This window comes from Erinaceus europaeus, chromosome 14 (assembly GCF_950295315.1).
Source record: "Erinaceus europaeus chromosome 14, mEriEur2.1, whole genome shotgun sequence".
Lineage (NCBI taxonomy): Eukaryota > Metazoa > Chordata > Mammalia > Eulipotyphla > Erinaceidae > Erinaceus > Erinaceus europaeus.
In genome coordinates, this window is record NC_080175.1 from 45616429 (window position 1) to 45640439 (window position 24011).

Below are 24011 nucleotides of genomic sequence, written 5' to 3' on the forward strand. Positions count from 1 at the left end.
GAGGTGGCGCAGTGGATAAAGCATCGGACTCTCAAAGCATGAGGTCCTGGGTTCAATCCCCGGCAGCACATGTACCAGAGTAGTGTCTGGCTTTCTCTCTCCTGTTTCTCATTAATAAATAAAAATATTTTTAAAAATTTAAAAAAAGAGAAAGTTCTAGAGGAGGCTGGTAAATCACAGTCCCAAGCCTTGCAGGCCTGATGAGGAGGCCCCCCTTTCATGAGGGAAGCAAGCCCTTGCTTACTGCCCCAGAACTGAGCTGAGGCGTTGGGTCAGGTCCTACAGGGCCCTCAGGAATTCCCTTAGCCTCTAAGCAAGTCCTTCTGTGGGGAAATAGGCATAGAGAGGCTGGAATCTGGGTCCTGAGGAGCGACCCTCCAGCCCCCAGCTGAACTTTCCCCAGTAACCTTTGTAGACACCAGCAAGCCAACCTGTCTCCACCTGCAGGAAGCAAGAGACCAAGGTGAACAGGATGTACTTGTACTTGCCCTCTCTGGATTGCCCCTGCCCTGTGGCCTGGGGAGGAGTGTGATGGGATGAGCTGTCCCCAGGGCAGCCTTGACAGCCCCAAGGAGAGCCTCCAGGGCCAGCCCCACACTGCCTAACCCCACTGTCCCCATCAGCTGCCCTGGCTTAGTGAGATGCCCCACTACCTAGCTCCTTAACACTCAGTTTCTCTTTCAAGAGTCGGGGTGGCACTTCCCACCACAGAGGCCGTTGACTTTGGGCATGGTAAAGAAAGGGACTCTTGACTGTGCCAAGGCCCAGGTGCTTGTGGTGGTAGGCAGGGACCCAGAGTGCCTGGGGAAGCTGCTGAATGTGTGTGTGTGGGGGGGGGCAATCCTTCTGAGCTGCCCACCTTCAAGGTCGATCCTCCCATCCCCATCTGTGTCAGCTGCCTGAATCATAGCCTCCGCCTCCTTGCCTGTCAAGGGGGTGGCGGGCCCACTGCTGGAAATGGTACAGAGGATGTACATGGGACCAAGAGGGCCAGGTCAGGGATGCCAGGGGTACTCACCTGGCCTGTGCCCCCCACCTCAAATCTCTGGGCCTATGGCCTGCCAGGACGACCATGGTCGCCAATTCCCCCCTCCCCATCCCCACTGTTACTTGATCTCATTCCATTCAATGAAGCCACTCTTGTCCTTGTCCAGAGTCTGAAAGGCCTTGTGGATGGCTGTCTCCAGCTGCCCTGAGGCCTGGAACTTTTGCATGTACACAAAGAACTTGAGGTAGTTGAATGTTCCTGAGACAGAATGCCCTGGTCACCCGGAGTGGCAGGGGCACACCAGACCAGAACCCCCTCACACATACACCCACCCCAGGGCTGAGGGAACTGCCCAGGCCCTGCAGGGGCCGAGATACCATGTCTCCAGGCAGCAGCTGAGACCGCAATTTCCTGAGACTGGAATCTCAGAGTATCCTCTGGAGAAAGGGGCTGGCATGAGGCCTTGGAGTTGGGGAGGGGGAAACAACATCACTAGGTCAGACTGAGGGTACCCAGGACAGACCCTCCCACTACTTCCCCCTCTGCCCTGTCCTGTGGGCACCCTGAGAAGGCAGATGGATGAGACCAAAGCTGGAGGCAGGGCAAGAGCAGGGCTTAGCCATTGGTATTTATAGCCTCACTCCACCAGTGGATAGAGTCTCAATGTCCCCAGATGGGGGTTTGCCTGCCTGGGAGTGGGGGTGGGGTGTTTCAAGGGCCTGGAAGGGCCGTGCCCCTTATGTCCTTGCTGTCTCAGTGTCTCCCCAGGCCCATCTCACTGCCTCCCCTGCCATAGTGCCCAGGCTTTAAGCCTGATGGGCTTAAAGACCCCCCCCACCCCCGGTGAGCCAGACCCCTCAGGGGGTTGAGGATGAGGAAATGAGAAGGGCAGATGGCAGCAGGCCCTGGGGGGCTTGTCAGAATCAGTGGGTGGAGGCCCTGGTTGCTCTGCCCTGCCAGGCCTTCCCGCTGTGTCCACACAGCATCCAGGGATCTCAGGACAGGTGGGGTGCATAGTCTGACCCTAGGGTGCAACCCCACACACCGGCCTGCAAACCCTTTGACCTGGGGGGAGTCCCTGTGGGGCAGCTGTGGTCCCAGATTTTACACCTGCTGCCACTGGTAAAAACATTCTGGGCCTGCAGCTGTCTCCCAACCCCCACACCCCCAAGCACAGGCTGCCCCCAGGGGCTCGCTGGCACTTGGCAGGTCTGTGCCAGCAGAGCAGATTGACCATGTGCCCATGCCCAAGGCGGGGGTGGGGAGGACTGGCTTGTGGAGCTGCATCAGCCACTTACCCACTCCACCAGCTGGGAGCCCAGCAGGGAACCAGATGAGCCATCTGATGGTCTGGGGAGGGGGGGGGTCACAGACCCTCACATAGAGCAGGGGGGCTGCTTTGTCTTGGTGATACCAAAGCTTGTTGCCATTATTGAAGGTGACATTCAGGGTGATGTGACCAACAGAACAAGCCCCTGTCCCCACTGCTAAGCCAGCCTTCTAGCTGCAAAGGGGACCTCAGGGTTTGGGGGCCAGGACAATAATTTGGGCCACAGGAGTTGCCAATGCAACCAGGGGCTGGGGGCTAGGCCGGCTGCTATCCTTCGGCCCTGGGTCACCCTGGGGTCATGGAACCAGGGCCAAGTGCCATTGTGAGGCCCCTCAGCTTGGGGCCTGCAGAAAGCCGAAAAGTGCCAGCCAGGAGGTCCCTGGGCTTCAGGGGTTTCCAGAAGAACTGGCTTACTCCCTGTGAAGTAGGGCTGCAGGTGTCTCGGTTTATCCCCCTCTTTATCTCCCCCCTCCTCAATTTCTAGCTGTCTCTATCCAATAAATAAAGATTAAAAAAAAAAAAAAAAAGACTGTCAGGGACAGGGGTGTAGTTAAGTAGGTATGAGCCCTTACACTTAAAACAAATTACCCCAGATTTGCTAATTTAGACACAAAAAAGAGGGGGCCCATTGGTGGCACACCTGGTTATTACAATGCACAAGGACCCAGGTTCAAGCCCCCAGTCCCCACCTGCAGAGGGGAAGCTTCACAAGTGGTGCAGCAATGCTACAGGTGTCTGTCTCCCTCTTTATCACCCCCTTCCTCTCAATTTCTGGCTGTCTCTATCCAATAAATATAATAAAAAAAGAGAAATACCTGCACCCCATGTTCAGCAGAGGAGCAATCACAGAAGCCAGACCTTCCACCTTCTGCAACCCATAATGATCCTGGGTCCATACTCCCAGAGGAATAAAAAATAGGGATGCTATCAAGGGAGGGAATAGGAGATGGAGTTCTGGGGGTGGCTACTGTGTGGAAATGTATCCCTTTCATCTTACAGTCTTGTCAATATTTCCATTTTATAAATAAATATTTTTTAAAAAAAGACCTGCACACCCTGGTTCCTGTACAAGTGTCCAGATGACAGGGACCTGGCTTGGAGGCAGGTTACAAGAGGGGGTCACGGGTCCATGTTGACAATGGCTGGGCATCAGAAAGAGGCAGGAAAGACCCCTATGACTCCAGGGCCCCTGGAGTTCAGAGGAAACTTTTTTTGCCTCCAGGGTTATTACTGGGGCTTGGTGACAGCACTACGAATCCACCATTCTTCATGGCCTTTTTCCATTTTTATTGTATAGGACAGAGGGAGATAGGGAGAAAGACCCCTGCAGATCTGCTTCGATGCTTGTGAAGCGCCCCCCTACAGGTAAGGAACCGGGGACTTGAACCCAGATCCTTGTGCAGGTCCTATGTGTGCATAACTGGGTGTGCTGCCCTGACCCCCAGAGGAAACTTTTTCTCAGTAAATCATTTATTTATTTATTTATTTATTCCCTTTTGTTGCCCTTGTTTTATTGTAGTTATTGATGTCGTCATTGTTGGATAGGACAGATAGAAATGGAGAGAGGAGGGAGGGGAAGACAGAGAGGAGGAGAGAAAGACACCTGCAGACCTGCTGCATCACCTGTGAAGCGACTCCCCTGCAGGTGGGGAGCCGGGGGCTCGAACTGGGATCCCTATACCGGCCCTTGCACTTTGCACCAACTGCGCTTAACCCGCTGCGCTACCACCTGACTCCCCCTTGGAGGAAACTCTAAACTGTTCAGGCCTTTGGGGCTGAGTGAGGCTCGGTGTCCATGGTGCTCAGTTCCTCAGCCTGTGGTCACTCCCAAGGGCCCCCTGTTGTGCTGGGAAGGCTGGGTGGGGGAGCTGGCCCAGGACCTGTTGGGGAGGTTCTTGTGCCAGGCCCAGCTGGGTCAGGGCATCCACCTGGGGTCTTGGGGTCCCCAGCTGGGGTGTGAATTTAAAAGGGGCTGGGCATAGGTGATTTGCCCTGAATGGCCCTTTGCTTCATCAATTCAAAGCTGATATTTACCTTACTAGGAGTTTCACCCTTCCATTTTGGCTCTTGAAAAATTTGCACTGCCACTTGGGAAGTGGTACAGTGGATAATGTATTGGACTCTCCAGCATGAGGTCCTGAGTTTGATCCCTGGCATTGCATGTGCCAGTGACACCCCGGTTCTTCCTCTCTCTCTCTCTCTTCTCTCTCTCTCTCTCTCTCTGTGTGTGTGTGTGTGTGTTTCTCATTCATAAATAAATGCTGAAAAGAAAATACTGCATTAGGAGCCAGGCAGTGGCCCAGCAGGTTAAGCACACATGGTCCTCAGCACCATGTGGGAGGTGCTTCAACAAAAGAGGAAGTTTCAGTGATGTGGCATTTCTCTGACTATATCTAAATGAAGAAAAAATGGTCCAGGAGGGGATGAAATTGTGCAGGTGTAAGGCAGTAGTAATAGTAATATAATAATAGTAGTAGTATTATAATAACAGTAATATAATACCAACAACAAAGGAAGCTTACCCTTTGGTGTATCTCCTGGGTCAGGACCTTTTAGGGCCTCTGCTCATGACCCTACCTTATGGTAGGTCACTCACACTTCTGTGAGCCACATTGTGGGCCCAGGGCCTGAGATGCTCCTATACCCTGGGGCAGAGAAGCTCCCACCAGCCTGGTCTTGGGGGTGGTGAGCCCCTTAGGCAGCGGTCACTCAGATGTGTGCTGCCTGCTTTGCTGTGAGGGGCCCTGGTACATTTCCCCCAAGTCCAAATTTGGGGAACTTATTGCCATCCTGCATTAGCAGAAGCCAGCACTGTAGAAAACCCCAATAGCTCAGCAGCAGTCACCCTCAGACTGGCAGGCCCATGCTGCCATGCACCCCTGCATGTCCTGTTTCATTGGGCGTAGGGGGGGCATGAAGCGTTCCCAGTCCTGAGCCCCAACACGGGAGAAGCAGGCAGCTCCCTCCCACACGCCAGGGAGAGCCCTGCTAGGCAAGGGTGGGGACCTCTTAGGCCAGGGGCTAAAAGGGGCGCTTCCCTTTGCCCATTGGGGCAGTCGCCTTGGAAAGAAAGGCAGCTCTTAGCCGCCGCCTTGCCTTTGTCCCCTTGCACCTCTCTGCTGGGAACTCGGACCCTTGTCTCCCCGAGGCCCCCTGCCCTGCCAGCCTGGGTACCCTGCGGCCCTGGCGAAAGCTCACCCAATCTCTGCCTGCCCGCGTCACCCTGGCTCCCGGGGGCGGGGCCGGCAGGGCTGCCCCGCCCCATGTCCCTCCCTTCCCCCTGCCGGTGCAAGATGGCGCTGAGGGTGAGGGGGCCGTCCCCGGTGCCCCGCGCCGCGCTCAGCCCCAGACGCGCCAGTGCGGGGCTACCGCCTCCCTCCGCGCCAGGCACAGGCTCGGGAGGCTCATGCAAAAATAGCCCCCAGCGCCCGCGGGGCGCCGCCCAGAGGCTGGGGGCGGGGGGACCCCGGCTGCTCCGGGGTTGCGTGTGCAGGCCCCGTGCCAGCCGTGGCCGGCGGGGAGGGGGTACGTACGCTCGCCTGTTCTCCGCTACGCCAACGGCTGGCACCCCAGCCCGCTTCCGAGCGGCACCCCTTCTTGCACCCAGCACCCCTCGGTGCTCCCTAGACCTCCAACCATCTATCTGCGTCTCAGTGCACCTTCACCTCCCCTGCCTCTGGGTGCCTCCCAGCCTCGGTGCCCCCCTTGTCCCCGGGCTCCTCCTGCGTGTCTGCGCCCCCCCCCCGTGACTCCCCCCCAGCCTTTGGGTTCCCGGTCCGCGCGCCTCCTGCCCCACAGGCGGGAGGGACCCCCCCCCCCCGCGCGCGTTCCCGCCGGTGTTTTCAGACGCACCAGCCCGAGCCCCGCGGCGCCGCGGCAGGCCGGGTGGAGGCTCCGCGTCTGTGTCCGCCCGCGCCCGCGCTCCGAGCCCCGCACCCCACAACCTGCGCCCCGCGCCCGCACCCGCTCCCTGGCGCTGAGGCTGGCGCTCGCACCTGCTGGCGATGGCGCGGCGCAGGCCGGGGCCGCAGGCGTCCTGAGCGCGCCCCCGGGGTGCCTGCCGCGTCGCCCGCCTGGCCATGTCGTCCTCCTTCTTCAACCCCAGCTTCGCTTTCAGCTCGCACTTCGACCCCGGTGAGTCCGGCGCCCGCAGCCCCACTTGCAGCCCGGACTCTGGCCGCGCTGCGGACACTGCGGCCCCGCAGCCTCCGGCCCCGCGGAGCTGAGCCCCGGTGCCCCGAACCGGGCCGGGAAGACCCCCAGAACCCGCGGTCGGGGCGGCGGGTCTTGGGGGCCCTGGCAGCCCGGGGTCAATGGCCGGGCCCAAGACGCGCCTCGCACAGGTAACCGGGGCAGTAGGGCCGGTGGGCCCCGGAGGTCAGGTGAGGAGGCGACCAAGTCTGGGGCCTGGGGATGTGTGGGAGTGTCGCCGCATTGGGGTGCCGGCCTGCTGTGGCCCCCTGCCAGGACACGGGGCAGCGGCGGTGGGAGGCCCCGCCCAGGCTGCAGGGATCCCAGGGACCCCCCCTGGCCCCCCGTGGCCTGCATGGGGTGGGCCGACTGGACAGAGGCTGGTCGACTGGACAGAGCCCTCTGGACCCTCCTCAAATACGGACACCCCCCCGTGGGTGCTCAGGCCCTCTGGACAGCAGGGGGCGCCATGGCGACACTGTCAAACCCCCTCTGGGATCCTGACCAGGCCTCTTGCTCCCCAGGCTGGAGGTCCAGGCAGTTTGGGGAGCGGTGGCATCTCTTGTCTCTGCCAGTGCCAGCCCCTGCCCAAGTGGTGAGGACCCCTTTGGACAGGGGCTGAGCCCAGTGTGGGCCCTCACATGTGGCTGGGGCTCTACACAGGCCCCTGGGGCCCAGACAAGGCCAGGCACACGTCACAGTCTCCCGGGTGCCCCCACCCCAAGCCTAGCGCTTTGCTCCCCTGGGCTCCCCTCATCTGAAGGCATCTACTCCAGGGGTGGAGGTGGGGAGCTAGACTCAAAAATGATCCCCAGTGATTGTGGGGATAAGGGCTGGTGCCAGGGGTGGCCACTCTGAGAGGCCTCGAGGGCAGGGTGGCTACAGCCTTGCAGAGCCACACAACCCTTTGAGACAGGTGTTTCCATGGCTCCCTGTGGCCCCACCTGTGTGACGGGCTTCCAGCCTCCACACTGTGGGTCCTAGAACTGTCACAGGTGTGGCCCCCCTGGAGAAGACCCAGGCCTGCACCCCACCTCCTGCACTCTCGCCCTTCCCTCGCTGGAGAACCTTGGGCTCTAGCCTCTGCCTTTGCATCAACAGCTGTGAGCAGTTAGTAATTATGAGGTGTCAGCCTACTAGCCTGGGGGGGAGACAGTGGGGGAGGGGATCTCTGTGCCCGGTGAGAGCTAAGGGAGGGCAGCCCACTGGGGTGGAGGCAAGTGACAGTTGAGGAGCAAGGCTCTGTGGGGAGGAGGGACTTGGGGCTTCCCACCTCCTGCAAAACCCAGCCTCTGTTTTCTCTTCTCTCTTTCTTTTTTTTTTTTTTTTTTTTTTGCCTCCAGGGTTATCGCTGGGACTCTGTGCCTGCACTATGAATCCACTGCTCCTGGAGGCCATTTTTTTCCATTTGCTGCCCTTGTTGTTTATCATTGTTGTAGTTATTATTATTGTTGTTATCATTGTCATTGTTGGATAGGACAGAGAGAAATCGAGAGAGGAGGGGAAGACAGAGGGGGGAGAGAAAGACACCTGCAGACCTGCTTCACTGTTTATGAAGCGACCCCCGCCCCCGTAGGTGGGGAGCTGGAGGCTCAAACTGGAATCCTTATGCCAGTCCTTGCGCTTTGCGCCATGTGCACTTAACCCACTGTGCTACCACCCACCCCACCCCCCAGCCTCTTTTTTCTCATCTTGGAAATGGAGGAGGGTTGTTGCTCCCACTGGCCTCCTGCCCACCTCCCCTCCCTGCTAAACACAGGAAAACAGTCCAAATACTATAAGCACAGTCCTTTTTAAAATAGTCTTTTTATTTTTTAATCTTTATTTATTGGATAGAGACAGCCAGAAATTGAGAGGGAAGGGGGAGATAGAGAGGGAGAGAGAGACACCTGCAGCCCTGCTTCACCACTCGCAAAGCTCTCCCCCTGCAGGTGGGGATATGGGGCTTGAACCCAGGCCCCTTGTGCATAGTAACATGTGCACTTAAACAAGTGTGCCACTACCCAACCCTTTGCAAGCACGGTCCTTACTCTGGCTTTGATGCTGTGTGCTTTGGGGGGTGTATCCTTCAACCTCTCTAACATTGCCTTGCAGAGTGGGGAGACCAGGTGGGTAGGGCAGGGCAGGGCCGGGCAGCCCAGAACCAGGGGCACAGGGGTCTTTCCTGGGGTCTGGAGCAGTGGGCCAAGCTGGAGGGAGGGGCTGTGGTCTCTAGGAAGCCCCCAGGCCTGCTGGCCTGTCTCAGTCGCTCCAGACTAGGGCTGTCCAAGTGGACCCTGGTACTGTGCAGGTGCCCCTGCCAGGGTGCTGATGGTGGGCATGGAGCATGCAGGCAGAGCTGCTCCTAGGCCCACTGGGTGGGGGCAGCTTGTGCTGACCAGCCCCTTTCCCACACTGTGGCTCCCCGCTTGCCAGCCTCAGTTTCCTGGTCTGTAAGGGGATGTACTGAGTGACTCGGGAGTCCAGTGGGTGGGGCTATGAGTACTGAGTAGGGGTAGGGGGTGGAAAGCTGATGGGGTTGGGCATGGAGCAGAGGTCAGCCCAAAGGAGCCCAGGAGCCCCCATCTTTCGGCTTATGCTGTGCCTCCACACTGATGTGGGCACACTGGCAGCCTTAGGGTGCAGACATGAATGGAGGGAGGACTCCATGTTGCAGGGCACATGCTCAGCTGGCACTGCTGGGCACTTGGGAACTGAGCGTTCAGAGGACCTGCACTGGGGTTGGGCTGTGGGGCACACTGGGCACCATCCTCTGAGCCTGGTGACCTTTGGGGGCCCCCGTGTCCACTGAGTCCTGGGGCAGGAGGTGGCTCTTCAGTGCTCTCCCCATAGCTGGGCTATCCCACCATGGCCTGGAGTGTGGCAGGGCTCACAGTGCTCTCTGGTGGCAAGGAAAGGGGGGACCCTCCCCAGGAAGCCAGGCCACAGCCTTCTTCAAAGGGACTGTCCCCTCTCCCCACCTATGCACATCATCTCACAGTGAGCAAGCACCCTCAAACTGGTGTAGTCGTGACACACACTGTGCTGACACATACACACACACACACACACATATGCTTGTGCACATGCAGGGTGGCAGCTGCTGTTACATGCACGAGCATCTTTGGGGCACTGTCCACTCTGAGTGTGGCCCCACTGTCATCACACCTGCCTCTCTCTCTCCTTCCAGCAGGCCAGATCTGAGCTTGGGCCTGGTCCAGACCCCAGTCCCCTCAAAGCCAGACCGTCTCCCCAGTTCTGTATGACCATGAATCCTGCATGCGAGTGCCCCAGCTTTTGTGTTTGGTGTCTCCTGCCACCTCACCCAGGGGTCCTGGCCCATGAGACTCTTCCAGCACCATCCAGAGCCCCAGTACCCTTAGTAGCTGGCCTCCTGCCTGGCCCCCTTCCTCCCAGGCCCTGACCTGGCAGTCACATCACAGCCCCACCCTGAAGTTGACCTCAGCTGGCCCAGCTAGGACTCTGGATCCAGGTCTGGGATGAGGGACCCTGAGCTCCCTGCTGTTAATGTGGGAGTATGTGTGAGGGGGGCAGTGAACACCCCAAGTCATGGGAGCTACGAACACTTGTGCTCAGAGCAGGCGCCTTAGGCCAGGGACATGGGGCTGCCTCACCCTGTGTCCCCCATCCCCCTGTGCAGGAAACCCTGCGGCAGGTGCTTCACCTGGCCCTTAACCTGGGGGGTCAAGTGTCCATCCTTTGCCCCAGAGACACTCCTCCTTCCCCTCCCCATGGGACCAGATCCAAAACCCCCGCCTATCAGGAGCCTCAGGATCTCATTTGGAAGCATGAACGCCCAGCGTCTGGCCCCCACTCCCCACCAGCAGGGGGAGCTACACAAGCAGTAAAGCAGTGTTGTAGGTCTCTTTCTCTTTCTCCCCACTTCCCTCTCAATTTCTTTCTGCCTTATCAAAATAAAGTTAAAAAATAATAAAATAGGGGCCAGGCAGTGGCGCACCTGGTTAAGCACAGCATAACAGTGTGGAAGGACCCAGGTTCAAGCCCCTGGTCCCCACCTGCAGTGGGGACACTTTACAAGTGGTGAAACACGTCTGCAGGTGTTACTCTAACTCTCTTCCTCTCCATCTTTCCCTCCCCTCTCAATTTCTCCCTGTATCTATCCCTGCATCTAGCCCCTGAGCCCTGCCCCTCCAGTGCCCTCTGGGACCACATCCTGTGGGCTGAACTGGGGGAGTGACCCCATCCTGTGGGGATTTTCGGGAGTGCCACAGGCTTCAGTGAGAGGGTTGAACTGGGGGGGGGGGCACCTAGGCCCTGGCACTGACAGGCACCTGGGAGTTGGTGATTCTAGCTGCACTTGGGATGCATTACCAACTAGGGTGGAAATGAACTGGTAGAGCCCCCCTGTCAAGTAGCCCAACTTAAGAAAGGGGCAGTGTGGGAAGTCCCCTCCTGTAGGGGAGTGTGGGGTGAGCTGACACAGGGTCAGCATGGGCACGGCAGCAGGGACCTGGCCACTATAGGAATCCCCTAGCATTGTCCTCTCTTAAGAACGTGAGGGTGAGTGAGGAGGGGCCTGGAGGGTGCAGAAGTCTGGAGGGAGAGCAGGGATGTGGGGTCTGTGTGGCATGGGGGGCAGCCGGGTCTCACTGGGCATTTTAAATTGGGGTGCAAGGGAGTCGGGCTGTAGCGCAGTGGGTTAAGCGCAGGTGGCGCTAAGCACAAGGACCCGCATAAGGATCCTGGTTCAAGCCCTGGCTCCCCACCTGCAGGAGTGTCGCTTCACAAGCGGTGAAACAGGTATGCAGGTGTCTATCTTTCTCTCCCTCTCTGTCTTTCCCCTCCCCTCTCCATTTCTCTCTGTCCTATCCAACAACAACAACAACAATAATAACTATAACAATAAAACAACAAGGGCAACAAAAGGGAATAAATAAAAATAAATATAAAAAAAATAAAATAAAATAAATAAATAAATAAATTGGGGTGCAAATCACAAAAGAAAACAGGCCATGCACTATGTTCAATACACTCATGGCATTGTGCAGACACCACCTCTGTGCACTTCCAGAACATTCAGACCTCCCAAAAGAAGCCTTGTGCCACCTGCAGTCACCCCAGGTGGCCATTGACCTGTTCTGGTTTGGTGGCTTTGCCTGTCCCAGTTGCCCTGCAGCTGAGGGTTTCAGGGTATCACCTGTCCCAGGTCAGGCTCTTCTGCGTGCCTTCACCTGCTCCGTTCTGTAATCCCATACCCACCCCTGTCACCACTGTGCCCTGTTTCTGCACCACCTGGTGGGTCAGATTATCCCCTCTTCTCCTTCAGACCAGATGGGGAAATTGAGGCCCTGGGTTTTGAGATGGCTGAGGTGACTGGCCAACCCTGCCCACCTGCCTCCTTTCTTTTCTTTTTTATTTTGGGATACTCTGTTATTCTATTATATTTACTTATTTATTTACCAGGGCACTGCTCAGCTCTGGCTTATGTTGGTTCTGGGGATTGAACCTGGGACCTGAGAGTCTCACCTGCTTCCTTCCAGAAATGGCTTCTGACTGCCCATCACTTTCCTCAAACCCAGGAATGTAGGGCCTGGGTCAGCGGAGGGGAGGCCAGTGTTGAGGGAAGGGTGGCCTGCGGGTGGATGGGGCTGAGAGAGGTGCTTTCCTTTTTAAAAATATTGAACTTCGTCTTCTTAAATATTTATTTTAGCACAAGGTGTGAGGACTGGTGTAAGGATCCCAGTTCGAGCCCCTGGCTCCCCACCTGAAGGGGGGTCACTTCATAAGCGGTGAAGCAGGTCTGCAGGTGTCTTTCTCTCCCCTTCTCTGTCTTCTCTTCCTCTCTCCACTTCTCTCTGTCCTATCCAACAATGATGACAACAATAATAACTACAATTATAAAACACCAAGGACAACAAAAGGGAATAAATAAGTAAATATTTTTAAGGAAAGGTTTTTTTTAATTTTGAAAGAGAATGAGAGAGGGGGTGGGAGTATATCACATAATGGTTATGCAAAGAGACTCTTGTGTTTGAGGCTCCAAAATCCCAGGTTCAATCCACCACACCATAAAATAATATCATAAGATAGAGCTGAACAGTACTCTGGTAAAAAGAATAATAAAAATTAAAAAATAAGAATAAAAGAGAGAATGAGAGAGGAGGAAAAGAAGCACTGCTCAACTCTGGCATAAGGTGGAGCCAGGGAATGAAGCTGCAGTCTCTGGGGCCACAAGCATATAGGCTAGTGCTCTAGCAGGCTGAGCTGGGGCCTGCTTGGCCTGGGGCTGCTTTTATGTAAAGGCTCCAGGCCTGGATGCTACAGCCTGCCCTCACCCTGGAGATGGGCGTGGGAAGGGCAAGAGGAGCCCAAAAGGAGATGGGTTGTCCTTGATTTGGGTAGGAGCCAGGTCTGGTAGGGTTGGGAAGGACTTTGTGTATTCTGAAAAGAGGCGGAGCCCCAAAGCACTCCCAAGGCCTGCTGTTCTGATGGCCAGCTGAGCTATGGTTCCCAAATGGGTACAGCACAGCTGAGATGCTGCCTCCTTTCCTGACTGCTCAATGCTACCTGCACCTCTCAGCCATGTCCCCACTGGTTCCCCTGGGAGCAGATGGGGTATGAGTGGGGGTGGTGGGAGACAGAGATGCTGTCACAGCAGGTCTCTGTGTGCATGAGACGATGCAGGTATCTTAAAATGGTGTGAGCACCCCCAGTGTGAGGAGGATGAACACAGGGGAGCATCTAAACTCAGGCTGCATGCTGTGGAACATCTGCAAGTGTACTTGGGAGGAGCAATCCCCCAGACAACTGCTCATCACATCTGGAGATGTTTCTGTTCAGTTTTATTTATACTTTGTAGGGAGTCAGGCGGTAGCGCAGCGGGTTATGCACAGGTGGCACAAAGCACAAGGACGGGCGTAAAGTTCCTGGTTCGAGCCCCCAGCTCCCCACCTGCAGGGGAGTCCCTTCACAGGCGGTGAAGCAGGTCTGCAGGTGTCTATCTTTCTCTCCCCCTCTCTGTCTTCCCCTCCTCTCTCCATTTCTCTGTCCTATCTAACAATGACGACATCAATAACAACAACAATAATAACTACAACAATAAAATAAGGGCAACAGAAGGAAATAAATCTTTAAAATATTTATACTTTGTTTCTTTAAAAAAAATTTTCTTTTATTTATTCCCTTTTGTTACCCTTGTTGGTTTGTTGTTGTAGTTATTATTGATGTCATCATTGTTGGATAGGACAGAGAGAAATGGAGAGAGGAGGGGAAGACAGAGAGGGGGAGAGAAAGACAGACACCGGCAGACCTGCTTCACCTCTTGTGAAGCGACTCCCCTGCAGTTGGGGAGCCGGGGGATCGAACCAGGATTTTTATACCAGTCCTTGCACCTTGTGCCACATGCGCTTAACCTGCTGTGCTACTGCCCGACTCCCTCACTTTGTTTCTTAAATATAACTCTGAGCAGGATATGTAAATAGGGCTCAACCCAGCATCTTGGTTTCAACCTTCTCAAAGTCTAGTTGTCACAGACCAAGTGGCCTAATGAAAGCAGATAAGTGAACTCTTGTTGTTGTTTTCCTAATTCATATTTATTTTATTGTATTTTAATGAGAAATATACAGAGACAGAGGGGGGTGGGGAAAGCACCAGGACTCTGGGATCTCAGAGCCTCAGGGATGGGAGTCTTTTTGCAGGAGCCCTTCTGCTGTCTCCCGAGCCTTGACTGTTGGATTCTTTTGGATATTTGGACCTAAACCCCCTGGCCCCCAAACCAAGTGACAAGCCTAGCATTGCCTGCTTGAAGTGCCCAGCACTTCTCATCACCTGCATGTTACTGATGACTCCTTCATTATTCATAACATCTTTTTATTTTTTTTTTGCCACCAAATATATATATATATATAATTCTACTGGGTGAGCCACTGGAGCTCAGTAGAGCTTGTAAGACTTCAGTGCTCCTGGCAGCCTTTTTTTTTTTTTCATTCCTCTGGATAGAGGGTGAAAGACATAGAAGATACAAAAGAGAGACACCACAGCACCATTCCACCACTTAAGAAGCCCCCCACCCCAACAGGTGGCCTTGCTCATGTGACTTATGCTTGGCCCATTTACATCTTTTTTTTTTCTTTTTTGCCTCCAGGGTTATTGCTGGGTCTCAGTGCCTGCAGCATGAATCCGCTGTTCCTGGAGGCCATTTTTTTCCCTTCTGTTACCCTGGTTGTTTTACCATTGTTGTGGTTATTATTATTGTTGCTATTGATGTCGTTGTTGGATAGGACAAAGAGAAATGGAGAGATGAGGGGAAGACAGAGGGGGAGAGAAAGATAGACACCTGCAGACCTGTTTCACCGCCTGTGAAGCGACTCCCCTGCAGGTGGGGAGCCAGGGGCTCCTTATGCAGGTCCTTGCACTTAACCCGCTGCACTACCGCCCAACCCCCCCCCCCATTTACATCTTAAATTCACTTTTTTTCCCCCAGCAGAGTTATCACTGGGGCTCAATGCCTACAAGGTTGCAGCATCCCTTACAGCTATTTTTCCCTTTTTCTTTGTTTAGAAGGCGAGAGAGAAAGGGAGGGTACTTGCAGTACTATTCTACCACTCGTGAAGTTGCCCTCCTGTAAGTGGGAACTAGGGACTTGAACCTGGGTTCTCATGCATAGTGATGCTCCACTGGGTGAGCCTCCTCCTGGCCCTTAAATTCAATTTTTTTTTATTCCTCCAGGGTTATCACTGCGGCTTGGTGCCTATACTACGAATCCACTGTTCCTGGCGGCCATTTTTTCCCCATTTGTTGTTATTGTTGTGTAGGACAGAGAGAATTTAAGAGAGGAGGGGAAGATAGAGAGGAGGAGAAAAGAGAGAGACCCGCTTCACCTGCTTCACTGCTTGCAAAGTGAACCCTGTGCAGGTGGGGAGCCAGGAGCTTGAATCCTTGTGCCAGTCCTTGCGCTTCCTGCTATGTGCACCTGCACACATGCGCTACTTGCGCTACTGCCCGCCCCTCTAAATTCACTTTCTATGACTTCGAGGATATATCATTGCTTTCAACTAATCTTTTTTTTTTTTTTTGCTAGTTTTTGAGACTCTTTATGATACTTCTGCTGTGAGCATCTGAGTTAAAGGCATCTCCAGCCAGTGGCATCAGTGTTGCTGTTCCCTGTCTAATTTTACTCTGTGTTGGCACGTCCTCAAGGTCATTCTCTCTCTTAAATTTTGGGATGAGGGGATGGTGGCCAGAGAGCTGCAGGTGTCCAGGACTGGCCCACACATCCCAAGTGGCTCCTGTCCAGGAATCTCTCTAAAAACTACAGAGTTGAGGGGTCAGGTAGGTAGCACAGCAGGGCAAGTGCACATGGCACAAAATGCGAGGACTCACGTAAATATCCCAGTTCGAGCCCCCAGCTCCCCACCTGCACAGGGTTTGCTTCACAGGCGGTGAAAGCAGGTCTGCAGGTGTCTTTCTGTCCCCCTCTCTGTCTTCCCCTTCTCGCGCCATTTCTCTCTGTCCTATCCAACAACAGTGACTAATAATAATAATAACAATGGTAAAACAACAAGGGCAACAAAAGGGGAAAAAATGGCCTCCAGGAGCAGTGGATTTGTAGTGCAGTCACCGAGCCCCAGCAATAACCCTAGAGGAAAGAAAAAAAAAAAAAACACTACAGAGTTGAAAATTGGGCAGGGAGGCTTGCGTGAGGGCCTAAGTTCATGTCCTGGTGTTGCTTTAAAAACACAACCAAAAAATTTGTGTGGCTATTCTTTCTTTTCTTTTTCATTTTTTTAAAATTTCTTTATTGGGAGATTAATGTTTTACATACAGTAAATACAATAGTTTGTATATACATAACATTTCTCAGTTTTCAACACAACCCCCACTAGGCCCTCTGTCATCCTTTTTGGACCTGTACTCTCCCCCACCCACCCACCCCAGAGTCTTTTACTTTGGTGCAATACCCCAGTGCCAGTTCAGGTTCTACTTGTGTTTTCTCTTATGATCTTGTTTTTCAAATTCTGCCTGAGAGTGAGATCATCCCATATTCATCCTTCTGTTTCTGACTTATTTCACTTAACATGATTTTTTCAGCCTCCTTCCAAGATGGGCTGAAAACAGTGAAGTCACCATTTTCAATAGCTGAGTAGTATTCCATTGTGTATATATATCACAACTTGCTCAGCCACTCATCTGTTGTTGGACACCTGGCTTGCTTCCAGGTTTTGGCTATTACAAATTGTGCTGCCAAGAACATATGTGTACACAGATCTTATTGGATGGATATGTTGGGTTCCTTAGGATATATCCCCAGGAGAGGAATTGCAGGATCATAGGGTAGGTCCATTTCTAGCTTTCTGAGAGTTCTCCAGACTGTTCTCCACAGAGGTTGGACCAATTGACATTCCCACCTACAGGGGGAAAGCTTCACGAGTGGTGAAGTAGAGCTGCAGGTGTTTGTCTTTTTCCCCTCTCTGTAACTCCCTTTCCTCTTGATTTCTGGCTGTCTCTATCCAGTAAATAAAGATAATGCCAAAAAAAATTTAAAAAGAGGCACATCATCATTGCTCCACTGTTCATGAAGCTCCCCACTAAAGGTGCTTCCATGTGGTGGCCTGGGGCACATGGTAATGTTTGTGCTCTACTGGGTGAGTCACTTGCTGACCCCTGTGGACCCCGTTTTCTTTGAAATGCCGTCTCTCCCAGATGACTCCAGCGTATCGTTTGAGGCAAGCAGATGATTTCCCCAGCTTGGCTTCTTACTAACAGGCCTCTGTGGACTCTATGGGGTGGGGGAGGTGTGGGCTGGGCCCACTGCCCCTCCATATCACACTTTTGGGACCTTTTTGCCCCCATGCATGTGACAGCCGCAGCCGAAACATGTGCGTAGGTGGAGAGGCAGTTTTCCTTCCTGAATGGTTTCTGGACCTGCTTAGAGCTTCATCTAGTCAAAGGTCATGACATTCCTGAAGGGGTTGGGGTGAGGGAGGTAGGGGTGCATCCTGGTACAGACAACCCGCTCACCTGGCCCCACACCATCTTAGCTCACAGTCACTTGATCCTCTCTCACCTGCCCCCATCTGCCTGACCCCCACTGACCCCCCTCACTTGATTGTACCCTTGCTGGAATCAAGCCACTGTCTCCTCCCACTATGTCCCTCAAGCGCCCCAGCCTGGGGATACCTAGGGTCATCTCCCCTGCCCATGGTGGACGGGCTGTCCTGCCTCCCCTTCCTTATGTTGTCTGCTTTCCTGAGGGCCCAGAGGGTCTTCGGAGGTGTCAGGAGAGGGTCTCTGCATGCTGACTTTTGTTATTAGGGGTTGGGTCCAAGGTCCTCCTGTGCTCAGGGCCACTCTTCCTGCCCAGCGCAGCAGGTGGAGCAGGGTGGAAGGGGGAAATTCAAGACTCCTGTCTGGGTGGCCTTGTCTGGTGCCTGTGCTTGGGGTGGGGGGGTGGGGGCTAGTGCTGCCTCAGGTAGAAGCACAGACTGGGGGGACAGGCTCCTTGTCGGTGGAGGGGTACACAGAGACTCCCAAGTTACCAGAAGGCCTCAGTAAGGACACTGAGAGCCAGGGCTGTGAGAGTGGGTATAGGTATAAGTGAGTGTAGGTCGTGGTCCGGGAAGTGGCTCAGTGATAAATCTCAAGCATGAGGTCCTGAGTTCGATCCCTGGCAGCACATATGCCAGAGTGATGTCTGGTTCTTTCTCTCTCCTCCTATCTTTCTCATAAATAAATAAATAAATAAAGTCTTTAAAAAAATAAGTGAGTGTAGGTATAAGGAAAGAGGCGGGGGTAGGGCAGGTGGTAATGCATCTGGTTGTGTGCAAGGACCCAGGTTCAAGCCCCTGCTACCCACCTGTAGGGGGAAAGCTTTGCCAGTGGTGAAGCAGGGCTGCAGGTGTTTTTCTGTCTCTCTTCCTCTCTATCACCTCTCCCCTCTCGATTTCTGACCGTCTATCCAATAAATAAAGATAATAATAATTTTTTTTTAAAAAAAGAAAGAGGTAATAATGGGTCTAAGAAGGAGGTGAGGCTGGGTCTGAAGATGAGGTGAAGGAGGAGGTGAGGCTGGGTGTGAGGGTGGAGGTTCAGGTTGAGGTGAGGGTGAGTCTGATAGTGGAGGGTGGAGGTGAGAATGGGTGTGAGGGTGAGATGAAGGAGCTGGTGAGTGTGGCTCTGATGTTAGAAGTGAGGATGGAGGTGGGTCTGAGACTGGAGGTAAGGGTCTAAGGGTGGATCTGAGGATGGAGGTGAGGGTAGGTCCAAGAGTGGAGGTGAGGGTGGGTCTGAAGGTGAATATGAAGGTGGCCCTGGTAAAGGAGGCCAGGAGACCCTCCCCATCCTGCTCCAGGGCTGGCAAGAGGGCATGCAGGAGTGTGTGTGTGGGGGGAGGGGGTGGAAAGCTGCACCCTTATCACCATGGTGATAGCAACTCCTCCAGGGTGCTGCCGTTTCTGGGGGTACAGTGAGAGTTGTGGGTGCCTGATCCTTTCATAGGGCTTGGTGGGGCTGCATGTGGGTGGCATGTGTTTGCAGATGTCACACGTGTACAAATGCTCACACCCATACCCATACTTTCTGGTATCACTGAGGACATGGCCTGAGCAGGCTCTCTCCACATGCTGGCAGGCAGCACCCCCTGTTCGAACCTACCCCCCTGCATGGGGGTGCAGGACGATTGTGGAGCCCTGCACATAGCTTGTGTTTGGCCTGACGCCACCTCCAGGCAGCCTCCCCGATGTGTGATGGTGTGCTTGGGTTGAGTCCACGACCCTCAGCCATGTGTCCCTGGGCTGGACCAGAGCGGCACCCAGTGGCCAGATGTGGGACTGCAGGAACGTCCCGCCCCGCCTTGTGTCACTGTGGGCAGGTTTGGGTGGGGAGCTGGGACTCAGACTTGGGCGGAGGGGGCTGGAGCAGGGGCTGGGGGCGGGCACCCGCATCACTGCTGCCCCTCCCCTGCAGACGGGACCCCCCTCAGCGAGCTCTCCTGGTCATCCTCCTTGGCCGTGGTGGCGGTGTCCTTATCGGGACTTTTCACCGTAGTCGCCCTCATGCTGGCCTGCCTGTGCTGTAAGAAGGGCCGAATCGGGTTTAAGGTGAGGGCTGGGGTCGGGGCCATGTGTGTGCACCCCAGCCCTGGGTGCTCCTCCCTCAATTGCTATCCCCCCCCACCTCCTCCTCTTCCTCCTTGTCCCAACCTGGGGACTGCACACCAGGCGAGGGATCCTGCAGTCCCTCCTCAGGGGTGCAGTGGGGGAAGCTGAAGGGGTTTAGGAGGGGGGCCCAGCCCCCTACCTCTCCCACTTTGGAGACATGGTATCCCACTGTCAAAGCCCAGCTAGGGGCTGGATTCTCAGCAGTCACTCCTCCAGGGCTGGTGGCCCAGGGCATCCTTGGGGTGTTGCTGTCCTACTCTGAATCCCCATATTCCCAGCTTCAGCCCTGTGGAGGGAAGAGCAGGTGGGAAAACTGGGCAATGGAGACCCAAAGCATGTGACAGAGTTCCTGCAACGGAGTGGGAGCACCTCCCTCCCCCCCCACCTTGTGAAGGACCAAGTTCAGCACCCACACATAATGGCTTGGCATGATCCCAGAACCCTCTGGAGGGCTGTTACCCCCCACCCCAGAATCTAGTGCCAAGTGCTGGTGTGCTGGTGCTGGGAGCTGTGATACATACCCCTTGCCCACTGAGCTGGGCCTGGAGCTCTCCCTTTGGAAAATGGTGTGGGTGCAGACCAGGGGTGCCAACCCCTCCCCAGGCCCCGGAGAACAAGGCTGCAGACAAGGGCTGGTCTCAGCCTCCTCCCACCCATGGCCTTCTCACCTCTGGGGAACAGGCTGGCCAGAACATTCCATCCAACACCAACGTGGGGCGGGCTAGGCTGGGCCTGGCTACGGGCATCTCAGGGGCCAGGACAGCCATGCTCTCACTGGCCTACCTGATTGCTCGCTGCACCAGTTCGGTGCTGGCCATTTCTGGGCAGCACCAGCAGGTAACGGGTTGGGCCAGGACGGGGATGCCCTCTGGGAGGTGGGTGGGATGCGGGTCAGAGCATCACCTAGGCTAGAGCTCCACCTGGCACCACCTGCCTCTCAGGGGTCACCTAGGCGCTACTACATGGGCCCATCACCATCTGAGCACCACCAAAATGTCACCTGGGCATTACCACCACCCAGCCCAGGACCTCCAAGACTGGCTCAGGCGGTGCCCTGGACCAGCGGGAAGGGGACCCCCTGAGACAGATGCAGCCACCTCATTTCAAAATACGAGCCTGGCCGGGTGTGGCCTAGTGTGGGGCTGCCCTGCACCAGGCTCTGAAGGAGTCTGGCAGCAGACAGTGGCGCCAGGGGCAGAGTCCAAGGCGGCAGACAGATGACTAGGGCAGGTGTGGGGTGCCTACAAGGGGTGAGCATGGGTGGGCACTCTTGGACACACCTGATGAGGGAACCTGGGTGCTACCCACTATGTAGGGGATGGGTCCTGAACCCCCTTGACTAGTGGTCACTGCCCTATATCTGGGGGTCCCAGGCAGGCTAGAGGGAGCTGGGGCTGCCCCAAAGGCTCCTGACCCCCTGCCTGGGGGCCCCCAATACCCCCCCATGGGCTGTGCTGCCCCCACCTGAGCTGGGGGAGGGCTGAGGCTCTTTCTTTGAGGGGAAATCCCCCTATGCCAACACCAGACAAAGTGGGGTGTTGGGGAAGGGAGGGCAGGCCCTGGGGCTGGGCAAGGAGGACAGGGTGCTGCCTTGGGTGAGGCTGTATTCTGGGTCCAGCACCCAATTCCAGGGCAGATGGGAGCTGGGCCCCACACCCCAGCTGGCCCTGCCCAACTCTGCCTGTGGCGTGTACCCAGGAGTTCGAGAATGCAGAGGGTGAAGAGTATGCAGCTGAGCTGTCTATGCAGGGCTCCCCCACAGCAGTGCCCAACGGTCCTGACGTGTACATCCTGCCACTCACTGAGGTCTCCCTGCCCATGGCCAAGCAGCCAGGGCGCTCAGGTGGGTGTCCCCAGCTGGCCGGGGGAGGGGGCTCCTTTATCCTTGGGTGTTGGGTGCACTGACCCCTCAGAGGCAGGGTCCCCCACTCAGGGAGGAGGGGCTCCTTGTGGTCCCCCCTCATTGGCTGGGCCTTGTACGTACGTGCCTTTGTCTCAGGTCTTGGTTGGCAGGGCGTGGGAGGGAAGGCAGGGAGGCTGTGTGGAGGTGCAGGTAGGGGTCAATTCCTCTGGTCACCTTGAAATTCCCCTCTTCACCCCTGTCCTGGGCCCCCACTGGTGAGCTGGCTGCTCAGTCCCCATGCTCTGTTTCCATAGAGTGACACTCCCCCATAAGCTCCCTATAGGTTCTGGGCTCCCACTAGCCCCCCACTCCCTACCCCCTGAACTCTGAGAGGGCCAGGGACCTTCATCATTGCCTGTTGCTGGCCCTGAGCAGGAAATGGGGTGCTTTCTGTGCCTCTCAGCCCCTGAAGACACTCTTGGAAGCTGGGAGCCAAGGATACAGCCCCCCAGTCTGGGCTGGGACCACCAGAATCTCTGCAACCCAACTCCAGCCACACTTGGAGACTGTCCCTACAGCTGGGGGTGGGTTGGGGACTGGGACAATGAATAGGGTGATGCTCACTGTTCACTCTACATTGTACCCCTAGTCTGAGTTTTCTGTAGGACACAGGTTGGGGGGGCAGATTATGGGGTGCTGGGAAGATACTCCAGTGTGGGAGAGGTCAAGGGTTTGCTACCAGATCATCAGGTGCCAGGAGGGTACAAAGGACAGTGTTGCATCTGGGATCCCAGGCTGATGCTGTGGGAACCCCCATCCCCACCCAGCCTGTCTTGTGCAGGGCACTACCTGGTCAGGGTGTCAGCACCCTTGAGCCTGATTGGGGTGACTACTGGCCAGAGAGAGGGATCAGCCCAGCACACAGTGCTTTTTCAGGCTCTGCATACACTCCTGGGTCCTGGGGTTACACAGATTGGGGGGACTTCACCCTAAATCCTGCTCTGCACCCTGGCCACTAACCTCTGGGAGCAGCCTCCCATCCCCAAGGCCAGGCTCAGCCCCTCTCCCTTGGGCCTCCCTGGCAGCAGGCGTGGGAGCAGAATTTGGGGAATCCCTTAGGCACAGCTGGGGGCATGAGTGGGCTTCGTACCACCCCTCTCCCAGGCGCCTCACTGACTCTTCCTCCTGCTGACCTCACCCACACGCCTGCAGGAGAGAGAATGGGCCCAGTGTGTCCCGTGAGGGTTGTGCCAAGCAGTCCCCAACAAAGGAGCATTTGGTGTGCCTGGCGGTGGAATGCTAGCTTGCGGCGGGGGCGAGGGGCCGGGCCATGCTGTGCCCTCCTCCACTGGCTGGGCCTACCACACTGCTGCCTGGCATCACCCCTGCCCAGTCCTGCTCAGTCCCTGCTACCCTTTGCCTGGCTAGTCAGGACCCCCCCCCCAGCAAGATGCTCACCATAGTCTCTGGGTGTATGGCCCCCCAAGGCTGGGGAGCCCCCAGGTAAGGGTCTCCTTTGGCAGCCTCTGGAGGGGCCAAGACAGGGCAGAGGAGGATGAAGAGGCAGGGGGTCTCTGAGCTCCCCATCCTCTCACAGTGCAGCTGCTCAAGTCTGCAGACCTGGGCCGACACAGCCTGCTGTACCTGGAGGAGATCGGCCATGGCTGGTTTGGGAAGGTGAGCCCCACCCAGCCCACAGGGGAGGCAGGCAGGTGGAGGCTGGGATGCTGTGGGGTCCCCCCCCAAAGGTCCCCACCTTGGGGGCTTGGGGTGGGACAGCCCCTTCTCTGCAGCTCCCACTGACAGATCCTGGGAGGAGCCTCCCCAGGGGTCAGGGGGAGCTGGGGATAGCGCCTGGGTCTTCTCCCTGTTTCCAGCCTGTTCAGGCCACCTAACCACTATTTGTACTTCAGGGGGCTTTAAGGGGACACTTCCCAAAGATGATCCTTACAGCCAGGAGGGAAGGATGTAGAATTTGCTGATGACTGAACCAAGGTCCAGACAGGGAGGCAACTGGCCCTGTGTTGGAGGGGGCTAGCAGGAGGGTGGCTAGGCCCTGAGCCAGGACACCCCCAACCCCCATAGGTGTTTCTGGGGGAGGTGAACTCGGGGCTGAGCAGCATGCAGGTACTGGTGAAGGAGCTGCAGGCCAGTGCCAGTGTGCAGGAGCAGATGCACTTCCTGGAGGAGGCCCAAGCCTACAGGTGGGTGGCATCGGGGCACAGGGGTGCGGTGGGGGCGGCCCCAGGCAGCTCTGTGATGGTGCGTCCCCGGCCCGTGCACCTGCCCCCTCCTGGTCCCTGTGCCAGGCAGGGGGGCAGCCTGTTGGCTCCTGCAGGGCCCTGAAGCACGACAACCTGCTCCAGTGTCTGGCCCAGTGCGCAGAGGTGACGCCCTACCTTCTGGTCATGGAGTTCTGCCCCATGGTGAGTGGCTGCCCACTACCACCTCTGCCACCAAGCTAGGGGCCCCCTAACTCCCTGGTTCCCAGGAGCAACCACTGTCAGCAGGGGTGGGGACTGTTAGTCCTAGGCCAGGCAG

General features: G+C 56.0%; 1 protein-coding gene across 10 annotated transcripts in view; it reads left to right on the forward strand.

Annotated features, from left to right (window-relative positions):
* The first annotated feature begins 5962 nt into the window (after positions 1–5962).
* The window catches only part of AATK (apoptosis associated tyrosine kinase), a 29671-nt gene continuing 11622 nt past the window's right edge, over positions 5963–24011 (forward strand). For 3 of the 10 annotated variants that reach the window (XM_060171813.1, XM_060171814.1, XM_060171812.1), the window contains exons 1-5: positions 20947–21470; positions 21906–22054; positions 23068–23147; positions 23556–23674; positions 23780–23896. In XM_060171813.1, coding sequence (XP_060027796.1) covers positions 21264–21470; positions 21906–22054; positions 23068–23147; positions 23556–23674; positions 23780–23896 — 672 coding nt within the window. In that variant the 5' untranslated portion in view covers positions 20947–21263. The other 7 variants (XM_060171810.1, XM_060171811.1, XM_060171817.1 and 4 more) reach the window with 7 other exon arrangements.